The following is a 19,240-nucleotide window of genomic DNA, read 5'->3' as shown; positions in this document are numbered from 1 at the left end:
CATCCATGTATGCAGGTAAGAATCTAGCTACAGTTTCTGATATGATACATTTCTAATTTTGTCAGACATTTGTTTTCATTGCAAGTTAAAGCTTGCTGTTGGCTAGCCAGCTGGAGTTTGATGGCTGGCTTGCTAGCTAACATTGAACATATTTGGTTAACTTTGGCTAGCTAATGATAATCGGTTTGTATTGCTAGTAACGTTACTCCATGGATCGGGATTATAGTTAATTTTTTAGCTAGCTAACGTTAACGTGACATGTCTAAACAAAAGACCCCAAGATAAAGCTTGCTGTTAGCTGAGGTTAGATGGCTGGCTTGCTAGCTAACATGAACTTACATGTATGAAGTGCGTGTAATGTTAGTGATATTTCCTCAGAATGCCATTTCACATTGCTAGTTATAGCCGAATGTTAGCTAGCTAACATTGAACCTATTTGGTTAACTTTAGCTAGCTTTGACAATCATTTTTTATCATATTGCGTTTTTTTGGCAGAAATACCTTCTCGAACATGTGAACTTTCATGTGCCTTAATAACAAACTGTTATGCCATCTGCAAATATGAATAAAGTTGTTAAATTACAAGCCTAGTTGGTTTAGCCAACTATGGCTAGTTAAAGCTTGCTGTTAGCTAACGTTAGCTAGCTGAAGTTTGATGGTAGGCTTGCTATCTAACATTGAACCTATTTGGTTAACTTTAATTAACTAGCTATGACAATCTGTTTGTACTGCTAGTAACATTACATTATGGGTTGGGGTTATAGTTAATTTTTAGCTAGCTAGCTAACGTTAATGTGATATGTCTAAACAAAAGACTCCAAATTAAAGCTTGCTGTTAGCTAGCTAATGTTAGATGACTGGCTTGCTAGCTAACATTAACTTATGTGTATGAAGTGTGTGTAATTTAGTGGTGTTTTCTCAGAATGCCATTTCACATTGCGAGGTATAACGTAATGTTAGTTAGCTAACTAGCTAACACTAAACCTATATTGTTAACTTTAGCTAGCTATGACAATCGGTTTGTATTGCTAGTTAAAACTTGCTGTTTTCTAGCCAGCTGTTGTTATATGGCTGGCTAGCTAGCTAACATTACGTGTATGAACTGTGTGTAGTGATGTTATTTCAGAATGCCATTTCCATCTATTGTATAATAATGCTAAAATATTTTTATCTGGAATTTGTCTTTCAGCATCAGGAGAACACGCCTGACTCTACACCAGTCATACAAGGAGAATGGCAGTACTATTTCAACAACACATCATCAGATCAAGCAGTACCAGCACTTCAGGTGGTATACAGATTTGATGCTTTGGAGCCTGGTGATGTTGCCAAGGAGAGTTCAGACTGTCGGGACCAGGTTTCAGCTGCTGCGCAACGCTGACATCCTTCCTCCCATAGATGGTCTGCATGTACAAACACCACCTGGACTGGACACAGCTAGACAAACTTATCTTTTTAAGAAGATCAGGGAGTTTTGAGACAGAGGCTATGGACATCACATGCCCTGCACCAAAGTCAAGGGCAGGACAGAAACAGGCTCTCTCCTAACACACACGCAATACGTTGCTGCTACTATTTTTTTTTTATCCTGCTACTCAGCCACTTTACCCCTGATTGTATGCGTATAGGGTTGAAGTCGGAAATGTACATATACCTTAGCCAAGAACATTTAAACTCAGTTTTTCACAATTCATACCCACTGGGAATGTGATGAAGTAAATTAAAGCTGAAGTAAATCATTCTCTCTACTATTATTTGGTTTTGGAGCAGTGGCTTCTTCCTTGCTGAGCGGCCTTCCAGGTTATGTCGATATAGGACTCGTTTTACTGTGCATATATATACTTTTGTACCTGTTTCCTCCAACATCTTCACAAGATCCTTTGATGTTGTTCTGGGATTGATTTGCACTTTTCGCACCAAAGCACGTTCATCTCTAGGAGACAGAGCTCGTCTCCTTCCTGAGCGGTATGACGGCTGCGTGGTCCCATGGGGTTTATACTTGCATACTATTGTTTGGACAGATGAACTTGGCACCTTCGGGGCATTTGGAAATTGTCCCCAAGGATGAACCAGACTTGTGGAGATCTACAAATGTTTTTCTGATGTCTTGGATGATTTCTTTAGATTTTCCCATGATGTCAAGCAAAGAGGCACTGAGTTTGAAGGTAGGCCTTGAAATACATCCACATGTACACCTCCAATTGACTCAAATGTCTCATATGTCAATTAGCCAGAACCTAATCAGAGAAAGTCATGACATAATTTTCTGGAATTTTCCAAGCTATTTAATGGCACAGACAACTTAGTGTATGTAAACTTCTGACCCACTGGAATAGTGATACAGTGAATTATAAGTGAAATAATCTGTCTGTAAACAATTGTTGAAAAAATTACTTGTGTCATGCACATATGCATATGTCCTAACCAACTTGTCAAACTATAGTCCAACTTGTCAAACTATAGTTTGTTGACAAGACATTTGTGGAGTGGTTGAAAAACAAGTTTTAATGACTCCAACCTAAGTGTATGTAAACTTCTGACTTCAACTGTATGTATGGAAGACTATGTGATAAGTGCGTGTGTAACAGTGCATAAAGTATGCTAATCTATTGAAGGCATTTGGGCAGTGGTGGGAATTACTTCAGTATTAATTATTTAAAGTACTACTTAAGTTTTTTGGGGGTGGGGGTTTCTGTATATTACTTTACTATTAATATTTTGGCAACTTTTACTTTTGCTTCACTACATTCCAAAACAAAATAATCTATTACTCCATACATTTTCCCTGGTGAACATCCCTGGTCTTCCCTACTGCATCTGATTTGGCAGACTCACTAAACAAAAATGCTTTGTTTGTAAATTATGTCTGAGTGCTGGAGTGTGCCCCTGGCTATCCGTCAATAAAATAAAACTATTTTAAAAAATTGTGCCGTCTGGTTTTAATCAAGTATGACAATTTAGCACTTTTTCCACCACTGGATGTGGCTGGTGGTTATAGCATTTCTTTCACATGACCCATCAATTTAGACAAGTGTGTCTGGGTAAGCATCATCTAATATCTATAAAAGATTTTATAAAATCAAAAAGTTTACCTGGAATTTTTCCTTATTGTAAGTTACTACCACTTTTAGTCTTAATCGTTACTATACTAATCACTGTTTAATACATGACCTCACATGTGAATCCTTAAAGAGATAGGTGGGGCTGGCTTAAGAGGGTGTGAATAATGCTGAATGGGTGTAGACAAAGGAGAGCTCTCCAGTAGGTACCAAAACATTCAAAGAGCTTTTTCTCAAAAGTGAGTTTACAAGTTTATTAACTTTCAAAGCAGAATTACTTACCATTCTTCCTCAAATGTAGTGTATGATATACCATTTTGTAGCTCTGAGTCTCCACTTTTATCCAATGTAAAAAAAAAAAATATTTAAATGTTGCTAGATAAGACAGATTTAGCCGTTCAGTCAAATGTGCTTACCAAATTGCAAAATAAATTGCATTGGAGTCAACACAATCTGTGTTCAATAACAGTGATTAACATTATTTTTGAATGACTATCTCATCTCTGTACGCCACGCATACAATTATCCGTAGGGTCTCTCAATCGAGTAGGGATTTTTTAAATATTTCTTTATATAATTTTTTATTTTACCCCTTTTTCTCCCCAATTTCGTGGTATCCAATTGTTTTTAGTAGCTACTATCTTGTCTCATCACTACAACTCCCCCCGTACGGGCTCGGGAGAGACTAATGTTGAAAGTCATGCGTCCTCCGATACACAACCCAACCAAGCCGCATTGCTTCTTAACACAGCACGCATCCAACCCGGAAGCCAGCCACACCAATGTGTCGGAGGAAACACCGTGCACCTGGCAACCTTGGTTAGCGTGCACTGCGCCCGCCCCGCCACAGGAGTCGCTGGTGCGAGATGAGACTTTGTTAGGATCAAAAAAATGGAAAACAGCTATAAGCAGAGGAAAACCTGTTTCATGCTTTCCAACAGACACTGGGAGACGAATTCACCTTTCAGTAACCTAAAACAATAATCTAAAACACAAAGCCAAATCTACACTGGAGTTCCTTACCAAGACCCCATTGAATGGACCAGAGTGGCCGAGTTACAGTTTTGAAATAAATCGCCTTAAAACTCTATGGCAAAACTTGAAAATGACTGTCTAGCAATGACCAACAATCAACTTGACAGAGCTTGAAGAATTTTAAAAAGAATAATGGGCAAATATTGCACTATCCAGGTGTGGAAAGCTCTTAGAGACTTAACCAAAAAGATTCACAGCTGCAATTGCCACTAAATGTGCTTCTACAAAGTATTGACTCAGGGGTGGGAAGACTTACACAACTGTTCAAAAGTTTGGGGTCACTTACAAATGTCCTTGTTTTTTAAAGAAAAGCACAATTGTTTGTCCATTTAAAATAATATCAACATAGATCAGAAATACAGTGTAGACATTGTTAATGATGTACATGACTATTGTAGCTGGAAACGGCAGATTTTTTAATGGAATATCTACATAGGCGTACAGAGGCCCATTATCAGCAACCATCACTCCTGTGTTCCAATGGTACATTGTGTTAGCTAATCCAAGTTGATTATTTTAAAAGGCTAATTGATCATTAGAAAACCATTTTGCAATTATGTTAGCACAGCTGAAAACTGTTGTTCTCATTAAAGAAGCAGTACAACTGGCCTTTAGACTAGTTGAGTATCTGGAGCATCAGCATTTGTGGGTTTGATTACAGGCTCAAAATGGCCAGAAACAAAGACCTCTCTTCTGAAACTCATCAGTCATTCTTGTTCTGAGAAATGAATGCTATTCCATGCAAGAAATTGCCAAGGAACTGAGGATCTCGTACAACGCTGTGTACTACTCCCTTCACAGAACAGCACAAACTGGCTCTGACAAGAATAGAAAGAGGAGTGAGAGGCCTCGGTGCACAAATGAGCAAGAGGACAAGTACATTTGAGTGTCTAGTTTGAGAAACAGATGCCTCACATGTCCTCAACTGGCATCTCCATTAAATAGTACATGCAAAACACCAGGCTCAACATCAACAGTGAAGAGGCATCTCCGGGATGCTGGCCTTCTAGGCAGAGTTCCTCTGTCCAGTGTCTGTGTTTATTTGTCCTTCTCCTTCTTATTTTCTTTTTATTGGCCAGTTTGAGATACATTTGAAGTCGGAAGTTTACATATACCTTAGCCAAATACATTTAAACCCAGTTTTTTACAATTCCTGACATTTAATCCGAGTAAAAAATCCCTGTTTTAGGTCAGTTAGGATCACCACTTTATTTTAGGAATGTGAAAAGTCAGAATAATAGTAGATATTTTATTTCTTTCATTCCCAGTGGGTCAGAAGTTTACATACATTCAATTAGTATTTGGTAGCATTGCCTTTAAATTGTTTAACTTGTGTCAAAAGTTTAGAGTAGCCTTCCACAAGTTTCCCACAATAAGTTGGGTGAATTTAGGCTCCTGACAGAGCTGGTGTAACTGAGTCAGGTCTGTAGGCCTCCTTGCTCGCACACACTTTTTCAGTTCTGCCCACAAATGTTCTATAGGATTGAGGTCCGGGCTTTGTGATGCCACTCCAATACCTTGACTTTGTTGTCCTTAAGCCATTTTGCCACAACTTCGGAAGTATACTTGGGGTCATTGTCCATTTGGAAGACCCATTTGCGACCAAGTTTTAACTTCCTTACTGATGTCTTGAGAGGTTGCTTCGATATATCATAATTTTCGAATTCCTCATGTAGCCATCTATTTTGTGAAGTGCACCAGTTCCTCCTGCAGCAAAGCTCCCCAACAACATGATGCTGCCATCCCCGTGCTCCGTGGTTGAGATGGTGTTCTTCGGCTTGCCATCCTCCCCCTTTTTCCTCCAAACATAACAATGGTCATTATGGCCAAACAGTTCATTTTTTGTTTCATCAGACCAGAGGACATTTCTCTAAAAAGTATGATCTTTGTCCCCATATGCAGTTGCAAACCGTAGTCTGGCTTTTTTATGGCTGTTTTGGAGCAGTGGCTTCTTCCTTGCTGAGCGGCCTTTCAGGTTATGTCGATATAGGACTCGTATTGCTGTGGCTATAGATTATTTTGTACCTGTTTCCCCCAGCGTCTTCACAAGGTCTTTTGCTGTTGTTCTGAGATTGATTTGCACTTGTTGCACTAACGTACGTTCATCTCTGGGAGACTTAACATCACCCTCTTGAGCGGTATGACGGCTGCGTGAGCCCATGGTGCTCATACTTGCGTTCTATTGTCTGTACAGATGAACATGGTACCTTCAGGCGTTTGGAAATTGCTCCCAAGTATGAACCAGACTTGTGGAGGTCCACATTTTTTTTCTGAGGTCTTGGCTGATTTCTTTTGATTTTCCCATGATGTCAAGCAAAGAGGCACTGAGTTTGAAGGTAGGCCTTGAAATCATCCAAGTGTATACCTCCAATTGACAATGTCAATTAGCCTATCAGAAGCTTCTAAAGCCATGACATCATTTTCTGGAATTTGCCAAGCTGTTTAAAGGCACAGTCAACTTAGTGTTTGTATACTTCTGACCCGCTGGAATAATCTGTCTGTAAACAATTGTTGAAAAAATTACTTGTGTCATGCACAAAGTAGATGTCCTAACCGACTTTCCAAAACTATAGTTTGTTAACATGGAGTGGTTGAAAGACGAGTTTTAATGACTCCAACCTAAATGTATGTAAACTTCTGACTTTTGCTTTTTTTTTGCTTTTTGCTTTTTCTTTGCAACTCTATCTAGAAGGCCAGCATCACGGAGTCGCCTCTTCACTGTTGTGTTTTGCGGGTATGATTTAATGAACCTGCCAATTGAGGACTTGTGAGGCATCTGTTTCTCCAACTAGGCACTCTAATGTACTTGTCCTCTTGCTCAGTTGTGCCTCCCATTTTTCCAGCTACGATAGTCCTTTACAACATTAACAATGTCTACACTGTATTTCTGATAAATGTTGATGTTATTTTAATGCACAAAAAAATGATTTTCTTTTAGAAACAAGGACATTTCTAAGTGACCCCAAACTTTTGAACAGTAGTGTATGTATTCAACATATTCACTTGATTATTATGGGTTATTATGAGTAGATGGGGAGAAAAACATAAATTTCATCCACGCTGTAACACAACAAAATGTGGAATATGTCAAAGGGTATGAATACTTTCTGAAGGGACTGTAGACATTAAGAAGTACTGGACCCAGAGTAGAATCTTGCGGGATGCCTTTTATTAAATAAGGGATAAATAAACAAAGTGATTGTTGTAAGTACAGTGTGTATTCTGTTAGGTATACTTTGAAAACAGTACTTCAGAATAAAAAACAAATTCTCTTTTGCTTTCGACTTCTCCAGGTGCAAAGTCATTTGGCTTGTTCTCCTGCTTCATTAATGGGGAGGAGAGGGAACAGAGTCACAGAGCCGTCTACAGGTGAGATATACCTTTATTATCATCATCACATCATTATTGTCTTGGTCACCATCATCGTTGTCGTCAACTGCACTACTGCTAATGGAATTTGGCAGGCATTTATACAAAGTGACTTATTAAGAACATACTTTCGGTATATAAACTGAGCAAAAAAAGAAACGGCCCTTTTTCAGGACCCTGTTTTTCAAAGATAATTCATAAAAATCCAAATAACCTCACAGATCTTCATTGTAAAAGGTTTAAACATGCTTATTCAATGAACCATAAAAAATGTATGAACTTGCACCTGTGGAACAGAAGTTAAGACACTAACAGCTTACAGATGGTAGGCAATTAAGGTCACAGTTATGAAAACTTAAGGACACTAAAGAGGCCTTTGTACTGACTCTGAAAAACACCAAAATAAAGATGCCTATTGTCCCTGCTTATCTGCGTGAATGTGCTTTATGCATGTTGCAAGAAGACTACAGATGTGGCCAGGGCAATACATTTGAATGTCCGTACTGTGAGATGCCTAAGACAGCACTACAGGGAGACAGGACGGCAGCTGATCGTCCTCGTAGTGGCAGACCACATGTAACAACACCTGCACAGGATCAGTACACCCAAACATCACACCTGCGGGACAGGTACAGGATGGCAACAGCAACTGCCCAAGTTACACCAGGAACGCACAATCACTCCATCAGTGCTTAGACTGTCCGCAATAGGGTGAGAGGGGCTGGACTGAGGGCTTGTAGGCCTGTTGTAAAGCAGGTCTTCACCAGACATCACCGGCAACAACGTTGGGCACAAACCCACCGTCGCTGGACAAGACAGGACTGGCAAAAAGTGCTCTTCACTGATGAGTCGCGGTCTTGTCTCACCAGGGGTGATGATCGGATTCGTGTTTATCAATCAAGGAATGAGCATTACACCTAGGCCTGTACTCTGGAGTGGGATGGATTTGGAGGTGGAGGGACTGTCATGGTCTGGGGCGGTGTGTCACAGCATCATCAGACTGAGCTTGTTGTCATAGCAGGCTATCTCAACGCTGTGTGTTACAGGGAAGACATCCTCCTCCCTCATGTGGTACCCTTCCTGCAGGCTCATCTTGACATGACCCTCCAGCATGACAATGCCACCAGCCATACTCCTCATTCTGTGCGAGATTTCCTGCAAGACATGAATGAGAGTGTTCTGCCATGGCCAGCGAAGAACCCGGATCTCAATCCCATTGAGCACGTCTGGGACCTGTTGGATCGGAGGGTGAGGTCTAGGGCCAGATACTGACTGTTACTTTTGATTTTGACCCTGCCTTTGTTCAGGGACACATTATTCATTTCTGTTAGTCACATGTCTGTGGAACTTGTTCAGTTTATGTCTCAGTTGTTGAATCTTGTTATGTTCATGCAAATATTTACACATGTTAAGTTTGCTGAAAAGAAACACAGTTGACAGTGCGAGGACGTTTATTTTTTTTGCTGAGTATAGCTTATGTGGGAATTGAACCCACAACTACATCCTAGCACTGATTAAACAAAGACCTCTAACCCGTCATACTTACACAGAGCACTTTGGTAATCCTAACCACTAAAGTAATTGACCTTTTGCACTTCAGCCTTGCTTTGATATATTAATATTTAGTAAGGTTTCTTGTAATGTTATCCTCCATGACAAATAGATTTGACAGGCCAAATGAGTCTCTTGGAATCAATAGAGCAGAAAAACCTATGGATAGTTGCGTCATTCCACAAATAGGGAATTTTATATTTTCAGTAGAAATTGTGCACGAATATTGCATTTTAAAAGACTGTTACAGTATATTAAATTACATTTCATTTAATGTTGACCACATGGACAAGTCAATAAATACATTTTTTTATGAAATGCAAAAAATCTGCATTTTGTAATGTCACTCGCCATGTGACTTCTGGGAAGATTTTAACCCACTTAAACTCAACATTTCTCCACGTTTTCACCATCATTGGAAAGCCATAGTTATGTTTTTGCATTGGCAAAGTAATTTCCGAAGATAATTGATTTCATGAGATTAGTGATTCATTTATGTCTGTCCTCATATTAAGGTCACCCCTTTTTATGTGAAGTGAACTCTCATTTTAATATGGTGAAACTATTCTTTTTTAAAGGGATGCTGCGAGATTTGGGGATTTAGCTCTTTATTCTACTTACCTAGTCAGATGAACTCATCAATACCATTGTTATGTCTCAGCATGCAGTTTGAAGGTAATTGTCACGTTCGTAGTAGTGAGGAGACCAAGCGTGATATGAATACATCTTCTTTAAAACCTCTTGAAACTCTGGGGGCGGTATTTCATTTTTGGAAAAAAAACGTTCCCGTTTTAAATGGGATATTTTGTCACGACAGGATGCTAGACTATGCATATAATTGACAGCTTTGGATAGAAAACATTCTAACGTTTCCAAAACTGCAAAGATATTGTCTGTGAGTATAACAGAACCTGATGTTACAGGCGAAACCCAGATAAAAATCCAATCCGGAAGTGCCCCATATTTTGAAAGCGCTGCATGCCAATGACTCCTTATATGGCTGTGAATGGGCTACGAATGAGCTTACGCTTTCTATGTATTCCCCAAGGTGTATACAGCATTGTGCCATATTTTACGCATTTATGTTGAAGAATAGCCGTAAGGGACTACATTGAGCAAGTGGTCACATGATGGCTCCCGCAGAAAATCTTGCGGAAAGTACAGAGGTAGCCATTATTCCAATCCCTTCTAATGAGAAACCAATTGTTCAGGTGGATATATTATCGAATAGATATGTGAAAAACACCTTGAGGATTGATTCTAAACAACGTTTGCCATGTTTGTGTTGATATTATGGAGCTAATTTGGAAAAAAGTTTGGCGTTGTAGTGACCGCATTTTCTGGTCGATTTCTCAGCCAAACGTGAAGAACAAACGGAGCTATTTCGCCTACAAAAATAATATTTTTGGAAAAAAGGAACATTTTGCTATCTAACTGGGAGTCTCATGAGTGAAAACATCCGAAGTTCTTCAACGGTAAATGATTTAATTTGATTGGTTTTCTTATTTTCGTGAAAATGTTGCCTGCTGCTAGCAAGGCATAATGCTATGCTAGGCTATGATACACTTACACAAATGCTTGTCTAGCTTTGGCTGTAAAGCATATTTTGAAAATCTGAGATGACAGGGTGATTAACAACAAGGCTAATATATTTCATTGGTGATTTTCATGAATAGGAATATTTTCTTGGGATATTTATGTCCGATGCGTTATGGAAATTAGTGTCAGGCGATGATTACGCTCCCGCATGCGGGATGTGGAGTTAGTAGAGGCGAAGAACACTAAACAAACTACCAGCTATCTAGCTCAGAACTGAAGCATTGTCTGTTGACTTGATAGGTTGCACAGAGCCTTTTCTTGCGCCTACAGCAGATTTTTTTTTAAATGCGTATTTTACATCAAATTGTTAAAGAAATAACTGCATTTAAAACAACTAGAATTGAAATTGTATAGTTTTATGCATACTTGTAAAAATACATAGAAAGTGCTAACCACCCAGCTTTGGAGTAGCTAGGAGATATTTATTCCATGCTTTTGAGAGGAGTTGGCTACTGTACCTTGAGACTTCCAGCAATTGTGCTAAGCTAACTATGATCTAATGTCAATTATCTTTAAACTAAGCATTGGGCTAGTATCCAAAAGGTTGCTGGTTTGAATCCCCAAGCCGGCAAGGTGGAAAAATCTGGAGTCATAAAATCAATTAAATAAGTATATGTTATTTGGCAGGTCACAGATCGGCTCTCTGAAAAATTCAACCCCCCCAGACCTCTTAAAAGCAAAAAATACAATAACATTTTCAATAAATATTGAGTGTTTGACTGATTTGGACACAGATTTTGCCAAACCAACGGGCTGCTCAATACGCGTCGTTTGGTGTATTGTTGGTCTGTGTTCAACAGAGAGGGCAAATACTACAGTGAAATTCATGGAAGTACTACCACAGAAATGTTTCAATTTGGTGATCCTTTTACCATTACTCGTAACTTCATCATACATTTGAACAGTATAAGGCAAGTAATCCTTCATGTACTGTCATGCACCCTCTGTTTACAAAACAAGGGATTAAAACAGGCTTATATTTTGTGTTCTGATGGCAGTTGAACTAAGCTTATGATACAAGTTATATTCTTCAAGAATCAATGTATAATTAATTCAAAAGTTTAAAAAAATGTATGTAGCAACTGCAGATTACCCCTTTAAGGAACACACATATTAAACAGTTTGATCATGATGATTAAACCAAATGATTCATGACACATGACACCAAATGACACATGACACAGCCGGAGTATTTCTTAGTTATGGTGTTTGACCACTATAAGCAGTTCAGTTGTATATCTGTATAAGCTGAGTGCACTGTATCTGTTACCAGCCAAAGTACACAGGTGTGGACTTGAATGTTACACAGTTAACAAATTGTCTCTCTAAGCATGAACAGGTTCTAAAATCTGATGTGTTATTCTGTCTGGTTATTTGCCCCTGTTTCTGTGACGGCTACAGGTTCGTCCCTCGCCATGATGACGAGCTGGAGTTGGAGGTGGATGACCCTCTACTGGTGGAGGTACAAGCAGAGGATTACTGGTACGAAGGCTACAACATGCGTACAGGCACCCGCGGCATCTTCCCTGCTTACTACGCCATAGAGGTTGCCAAGAAGCCAGAGAGCTTCAAAGGTTCAGTGCTTTGATCCCTGCTTATTTAGACAGTGCTAAAATGCTAAATGAGTATTTGCAGCAATTTAAAGGGGCCATCTGTAGTTCAAACAATAAAAAAGCCAACATCCTGCATTTGATTTGGTAAACAGCTGAGGGATGGGACTGGAGAAATGTAACCACTCATCAGAGTTATGGATGCAAGGACTGACCATTCATGATATCAAAATGATAGCCTCAATACATGGTAAAAACTAAGTAATAGGCTATGTAACTATTTACAATTAAATAGTTTATACACAGTGGAGTAAAACAAGCTGATAGTTTTGAACTAAACTCATGAGAATGTGGAAGTAATATTCTTCAAGAATCAATGGGTCTACAGTATATAATTATTTTAAAAGTCTAAAAATGAACATAACAACTGTAGATTGCCTCTTTAAGGAGAGCAAATATTAAATAGTTTGACCCTCATAATCAAATGATTCAAGCACATGACATGTAAGTAAAGTCATATTTCTTTGCCATGGTGTGTAACCAATCACAGATTGCCCCTTTAAAGAACACTATTGTGTTGACAGCTCTGAAGGTGAAGATATTGATGCACATTACAGTATTAATGGCATTGAACCAACCTTGTGTAGAGCACTTTAACCCCTCCCTTCTGTTCCAGGTCAAATGACTATTTAACGTATTTTTTCAACCATGACCCTTCATCTGCTTACATAAGTATAGGTCTCAAACTAGCAAAACACGTAATGAAACAAATTAAATAAAAATTAAACCCGGTACTGGAAAAGTGACATGATGTCCTGGGTAGATTTTATCCGCAATTTGACCTTGGTCTATATACCTATATACACTGCTCAAAAAAATAAAGGGAACACTAAAATAACACATCCTAGATCTGAATGAATGAAATATTCTTATTAAATACGTTTTTCTTTACATAGTTGAATGTGCTGACAACAAAATCACACAAAAATTATCAATGGAAATCAAATTTATCAACCCATGGAGGTCTGGATTTGGAGTCACACTCAAAATTAAAGTGGAAAACCACACTACAGGCTGATCCAACTTTGATGTAATGTCCTTAAAACAAGTCAAAATGAGGCTCAGTAGTGTGTGTGGCCTCCACGTGCCTGTATGACCTCCCTACAACGCCTGGGCATGCTCCTGATGAGGTGGCGGATGGTCTCCTGAGGGATCTCCTCCCAGACCTGGACTAAAGCATCCGCCAACTCCTGGACAGTCAGGCTACCTCTGGCGAGCACATGGAGGGCTGTGCGGCCCCCCAAAGAAATGCCACCCCACACCATAACTGACCCACCGCCAAACCGGTCCTGCTGGAGGATGTTGCAGGCAGCAGAACGTTCTCCACGGCGTCTCCAGACTCTGTCACATCTGTCAAGTGCTCAGTGTGAACCTGCTTTCATCTGTGAAGAGCACAGGGCGCCAGTGGCGAATTTGCTAATCTTGGTGTTCTCTGGCAAATACCAAACGTCCTGCACGGTGTTGGGCTGTAAGCACAACCCCCATCTGTGGACGTCGGGCCCTCATACCACCCTCATGGAGTCTGTTTCTGACCGTTTGAGCAGACACATGCACATTTGTGGCCTGCTGGAGGTTATTTTGCAGGGCTCTGGCAGTGCTCCTCCTGCTCCTCCTTGCACAAAGGCGGAGGTAGCGGTTCTGCTGCTGGGTTGTTGCCCTCCTATGGCCTCCTCCACGTCTCCTGTTGTACTGGCATGTCTCCTGGTAGTGCCTCCATGCTCTGGACACTACGCTGACAGACACAGCAAACCTTCTTGCCACAGCTCGCATTGATGTGCCATCCTGGATGAGCTGCACTACCTGAGCCACTTGTGTGGGTTGTAGACTCCGTCTCATGCTACCACTAGAGTGAAAGCACCGCCAGCATTCAAAAGTGACCAAAACATCAGCCAGGAAGCATAGGAACTGAGAAGTGGTCTGTGGTCCCCACCTGCAGAACCACTCCTTTATTGGGGGTGTCTTGCTAATTGCTTATAATTTCCATCTGTTGTCTATTCATTTGCACAACAGCATGTGAAATTTATTGTCAATCAGTGTTGCTTCCTAAGTGGACAGTTTGATTTCACAGAAGTGTGATTGACTTGGAGTTACATGTTGTTGTTTAAGTGTTGCCTTTATTTTTTTGAGCAGTGTATATAGAGAGGTATAAACAAACTGCTTACTGCACTGAAATGGTGCAACCATGATGATCACATACAGTAGATATACGTGATCACATAGAAATGGGAGTTGACATGTCATTCTCATTGAAAGCAAGTCTGATAAGATGTAGATATGTATGCTCCCCCTCCATAAGTTACATTTTTGTGTATTTTTACATTCAGTTCTGCACACCAGCTTCAAACAGCTGACAATACATTATGTTTGCAGTTAAAGTCATTCTCCAATGAGCGCTTTATTAGGTAGATAGCCAGCTAAGCTTTTCTTAACGCTAATCTTAACGCTAATCCTCCAAGAACCAGGCTGGAGATATAATTTGAATTTCAGAAGTCTAAAACTGTACGCACAAAAATTATAAGCACAGCATGACAAAAGGTAAGTATGATATTCTCATATACACTACCGGGCAAAAGTTTTACAGTTCTATTTTGTAAATTGTAGAATAATAGTGAAGACATCAAAACTATGACAACGCATATGGAATCATGTAGTAAACAAAAAAAAGTGTTAAACAAATCTAAATATATTTTATATTTGAGATTCTTCAAATAGCCACCCTTTGCCTTGACGACAGCTTTGCACACTCTTGGCATTCTCTCAACCAGCTTCACCTGGAATGCTTTTACAACAGTGTTGAAGGAGTTACCACATATTTTGCTATTCCTTCACTCTGCAGTTCAACTCATCCCAAACCATCTCAATTAGGTTGAGGTTGGGTGATTGTGGAGGCCATCTGATGCAGCACTCCATCACTCTCCTTCTTGGTAAAATAGCCCTTACACAGCCTGGAGGTTGTTGGGCCATTGTCCTGTTGACAAACAAATAGTGAAGACATCAAAACTATGACAACACATATGGAATCATGTAGTAAACAAAAAAAGTGTTAAACAAATCTAAATATATAGATGGGATATCGCTGCAGAATGCTGTGGGAGCCATGCTGGTTAAGTGTGCCTTGAATTCTAAGTAAATCACAGACAGTGTCACCAGCAAAGCACCCCCACACCATAACATCTCCTCCTCCATGCTTTACGATGGGAAATACACATGCGGAGACCGTCCGTTCACCCACATCGCGTCTCACAAAGACGTGGCGGTTGGAACCAAAATTCTCCAATTTGGACTCCAGACCAAAGTACAAATTTCCACTGGTCTAATCTCCATTTCTCATGTTTCTTGGCCCGAGCAAGTCTCTTCTTCATATTGGTGTCCTTTAGTAGTGGTTTCTTTGCAGCAATTCGAACACGAAGGCCTGATTCACAGTCTCCTCTGAACAGTTGATGTTGAGATGTGTCTGTTACTTGAACTCAGTGAAGCACTTATTTGGGCTGCAATTTATGAGGCTGGTAACTCTAATGAACTTATCCTGGTAACTCTGGGTCTTCCATTCCTGTGGCGGTCCTCATGAGAGCCAGTTTCATCATAGCGCTTGAAGTTTTTGCAATTGCACTTTCAAAGTTATTGAAATTTTCTGTATTGACTGACCTTCATGTCCTAAAGTAATGATGGACTGTCGTTTCTCTTTGCTTATTTGAGCTGTTCTTGCCATAACATGAACTTTTACCAAATAGCGCTATCTTCTGTATACCACCCCTACCTTGTCACAACACAACTGATTGGCTGAAATGCATTAAGAAGGAAAGAAATTCCACAAATTAACTTTTAAGAAGGCACACCTGTTAATTGAAATGCATTCCAAGTGACTACATCATGAAGCTGGTTGAGAGAATGTCAAGAGTGTACAAAGCTATCATCAAGGCAAAGGGTGTCTATTTGAAGAATCTCAAATATAAAATATATTTTGTTTACTACATGATTCCATATGTGTTATTTCATAGTTCTGATGTCTTCACTATTTTTCTACAATGAATGAGTAGGTGTACTGGTAGTGAATATATAGATACATGTAGAATTGGATGTATCAAAGCTAAACAGTAACACATAACATGTTTGGAGAGAACAGGACCTGATTTACAGGTCTCAGAAGGTAGATATAGGCTACAATAGTCCTTTTTAGATAGGGCATTTTACATGGAGGTGAACATCCAGGATGAACCAAAATAGACTAAACAGGTAGGACACAGGTGAGTATACTAACACAAATATACATTTGCATACACACACATCCATGCTGATTAGTTTACATGACGATTAAAGAGAGAAATATTAATAGCAATGGGGCTAGCTAACTGCCAAGCTAAACACCATACATTTCAATGGGGTCGGCTAATCCCGTTTTATCTAGCGATCTTTCTAACATCATTAAAGTAATACATGGTGAAATAATGAGAAGTACATGAACACACATTAACAAGGAATAAGAAAACCTTTAAACAGGTCAACATTCACAAAGCCTCTGGACCAGACATATTATCAGGACGTGTACTCAAAGCATGTGCAACCGTCAACTGTCCTCCCTGACATTTTCAACCTCTCCCTGACCGAGTCTGTAAATACCACCCTGTGGTCTGCTTGACCTACCTGTGCCCAAGGAAGCAAAGGTAACCTGACTAAATGATGACCGCCCCATGCACTCACGTCAGTAGCCATGAAGTGCTATAAAATGCTGGTCAACTTGTTAAGCCTATGGGTTCCCCTACAGGAACTACACCCCCCCGTTCAGCTGAAACGGTGGCGCAGGGAATGCAAAAATATTCTTAGAAATATTTAACCTCCACACATTAACAAGTCCAATACCTCAAATGAAAGATAAACACCTTGGTCATCTACCCAGCGTGTCAGATTTTTAAAATGTTTTACGGTAAAAACACAGCATATATTTATGTTAGACCACCACCAAAACAAAGAAAAAACGTAGCCATTTTGTACCACAAAAGATAAAATCACAAAAGCAGGATTAAAAAAAAAATCATTCACTAACCTCTTGAAAATCTTCATCAGATGACAGTCATATGACATGTTACACAGTACATTTATGTTTTGTTCGATAATAAATCAAAAATCAAATCAAATCAAATCAAATTTTATTTGTCACATACACATGGTTAGCAGATGTTAATGCGAGTGTAGAGAAATGCTTGTGCTTCTAGTTCTGACAATGCAGTAATAGCCAACAAGTAATCTAACTAACAATTCCAAAACTACTGTCTTATACACAGTGTAAGGGGATAAAGAATATGTACATAAGGATATATGAATGAGTGATGGTACAGAGCAGCATAGGCAAGATACAGTAGATGGTATTGAGTACAGTATATACATATGAGATGAGTATGTAAACAAAGTGGCATAGTTAAAGTGGCTAGTGATACATGTATTACATAAGGATACAGTCGATGATATAGAGTACAGTATATACGTATGCATATGAGATGAATAATGTAGGGTAAGTAACATTATATAAGGTAGCATTGTTTAAAGTGGCTAGTGATATATTTACATCATTTCCCATCACTGTTTTTGATCTCGCCGATTTCAATTCCCATTATTAAAGTGGCTGGAGTTGAGTCAGTGTCAGTGTGTTGGCAGCAGCCACTCAATGTTAGTGGTGGCTGTTTATTAACAGTCTGATGGCCTTGAGATAGAAGCTGTTTTTCAGTCTCTCGGTCCCAGCTTTGATGCACCTGTACTGACCTCGCCTTCTGGATGATAGCGGGGTGAACAGGCAGTGGCTCGGGTGGTTGATGTCCTTGATGATCTTTATGGCCTTCCTGTAACATCGGGTGGTGTAGGTGTCCTGGAGGGCAGGTAGTTTGCCCCCGGTGATGCGTTGTGCAGACCTCACTACCCTCTGGAGAGCCTTACGGTTGAGGGCGGAGCAGTTGCCGTACCAGGCGGTGATACAGCCCGCCAGGATGCTCTCGATTGTGCATCTGTAGAAGTTTGTGAGTGCTTTTGGTGACAAGCCGAATTTCTTCAGCCTCCTGGCGCTGCTGCGCCTTCTTCACGATGCTGTCTGTGTGAGTGGACCAATTCAGTTTGTCTGTGATGTGTATGCCGAGGAACTTAAAACTTGCAGCTTGCTATGCATTTTATATCCATAAATCTCGGTTTACATTGACGCCATGTTCAGAAAATTCTCCAAAATGTCCGGAGGAATTATAGAAAGCTACGCCAGATAACAGAAATACTCATCATAAACTTTGACTAAAGATACATGTTCTACATATAATTAAAAAGATACACTGGTTCTTAATGCAACCACTGTGTCACATTTTTTTTTACGTTACGGAAAAAGCCTACCATGCAATAATCTGAGACGGCGCTCAGACGTAACAATATTTCTCCGCTATGTTGGAGTCAACAGAAATACAAAATTACAACATAAATATTCCCTTACCTTTGATGGTCTTCGATCAGAATGTAGTGCATGGAGTCCTAGTTCAACAATAAATCGTTTTGTTTCATAATGTTCAATTCTATTGTCCATGTAGCAGCATTTGCTACCACTTTCAGCTCAAATGCCCAAAAAATGACTTCTGGTCCAGAATAATTTTGCATCAAAACTTCCAAATTACATATTACACGTCGACGAAACTGGTCAAACTAAGTGCAGAATCAATCTTCAGGATGTTATAATCATACAGATCGAATATCATTCTAACCGGGCAATCCTAGTTCATCTGGGGCTGACTGGAACAGACGAAGCACTCTAACGCATACGCGCCCTCAAGCACATGAAAATCTTTGCGACACTTACTACTTTTACTTCCCATTAGGTCAAAGTTCACAGCAAATGCTCCATTACACTTTCTACTGAATGAGGACATCTAGTGGAAGACATAGGAAGTGTTTCCAGATCCATAACTTGTTGGGAAGGTAGGGGGCGATGATGTCAAAGTTGCCCCAACTTTCAGGATTCCAAAACTAGTTTGGAAGATTGCCTGCCCTGTGAGT

General features: G+C 39.8%; 1 protein-coding gene across 1 annotated transcript in view; it reads left to right on the top strand.

Annotated features, from left to right (window-relative positions):
• The window catches only part of LOC112264159 (C-Jun-amino-terminal kinase-interacting protein 1), a 144,495-nt gene that overhangs the window by 103,898 nt on the left and 21,357 nt on the right, over positions 1 to 19,240 (top strand). Inside the window, exons 6-7 of the mRNA XM_042330731.1 lie at positions 7,388 to 7,463; positions 12,015 to 12,187. Of these exons, the coding sequence (XP_042186665.1) occupies positions 7,388 to 7,463; positions 12,015 to 12,187 (249 nt within the window). The remainder of the gene's footprint in view (positions 1 to 7,387; positions 7,464 to 12,014; positions 12,188 to 19,240) is intronic.

Source organism: Oncorhynchus tshawytscha, linkage group LG12 (assembly GCF_018296145.1).
Source record: "Oncorhynchus tshawytscha isolate Ot180627B linkage group LG12, Otsh_v2.0, whole genome shotgun sequence".
Taxonomy (NCBI): Eukaryota; Metazoa; Chordata; class Actinopteri; order Salmoniformes; family Salmonidae; genus Oncorhynchus; species Oncorhynchus tshawytscha.
This window is presented reverse-complemented; position numbering and strand designations above follow the sequence as displayed.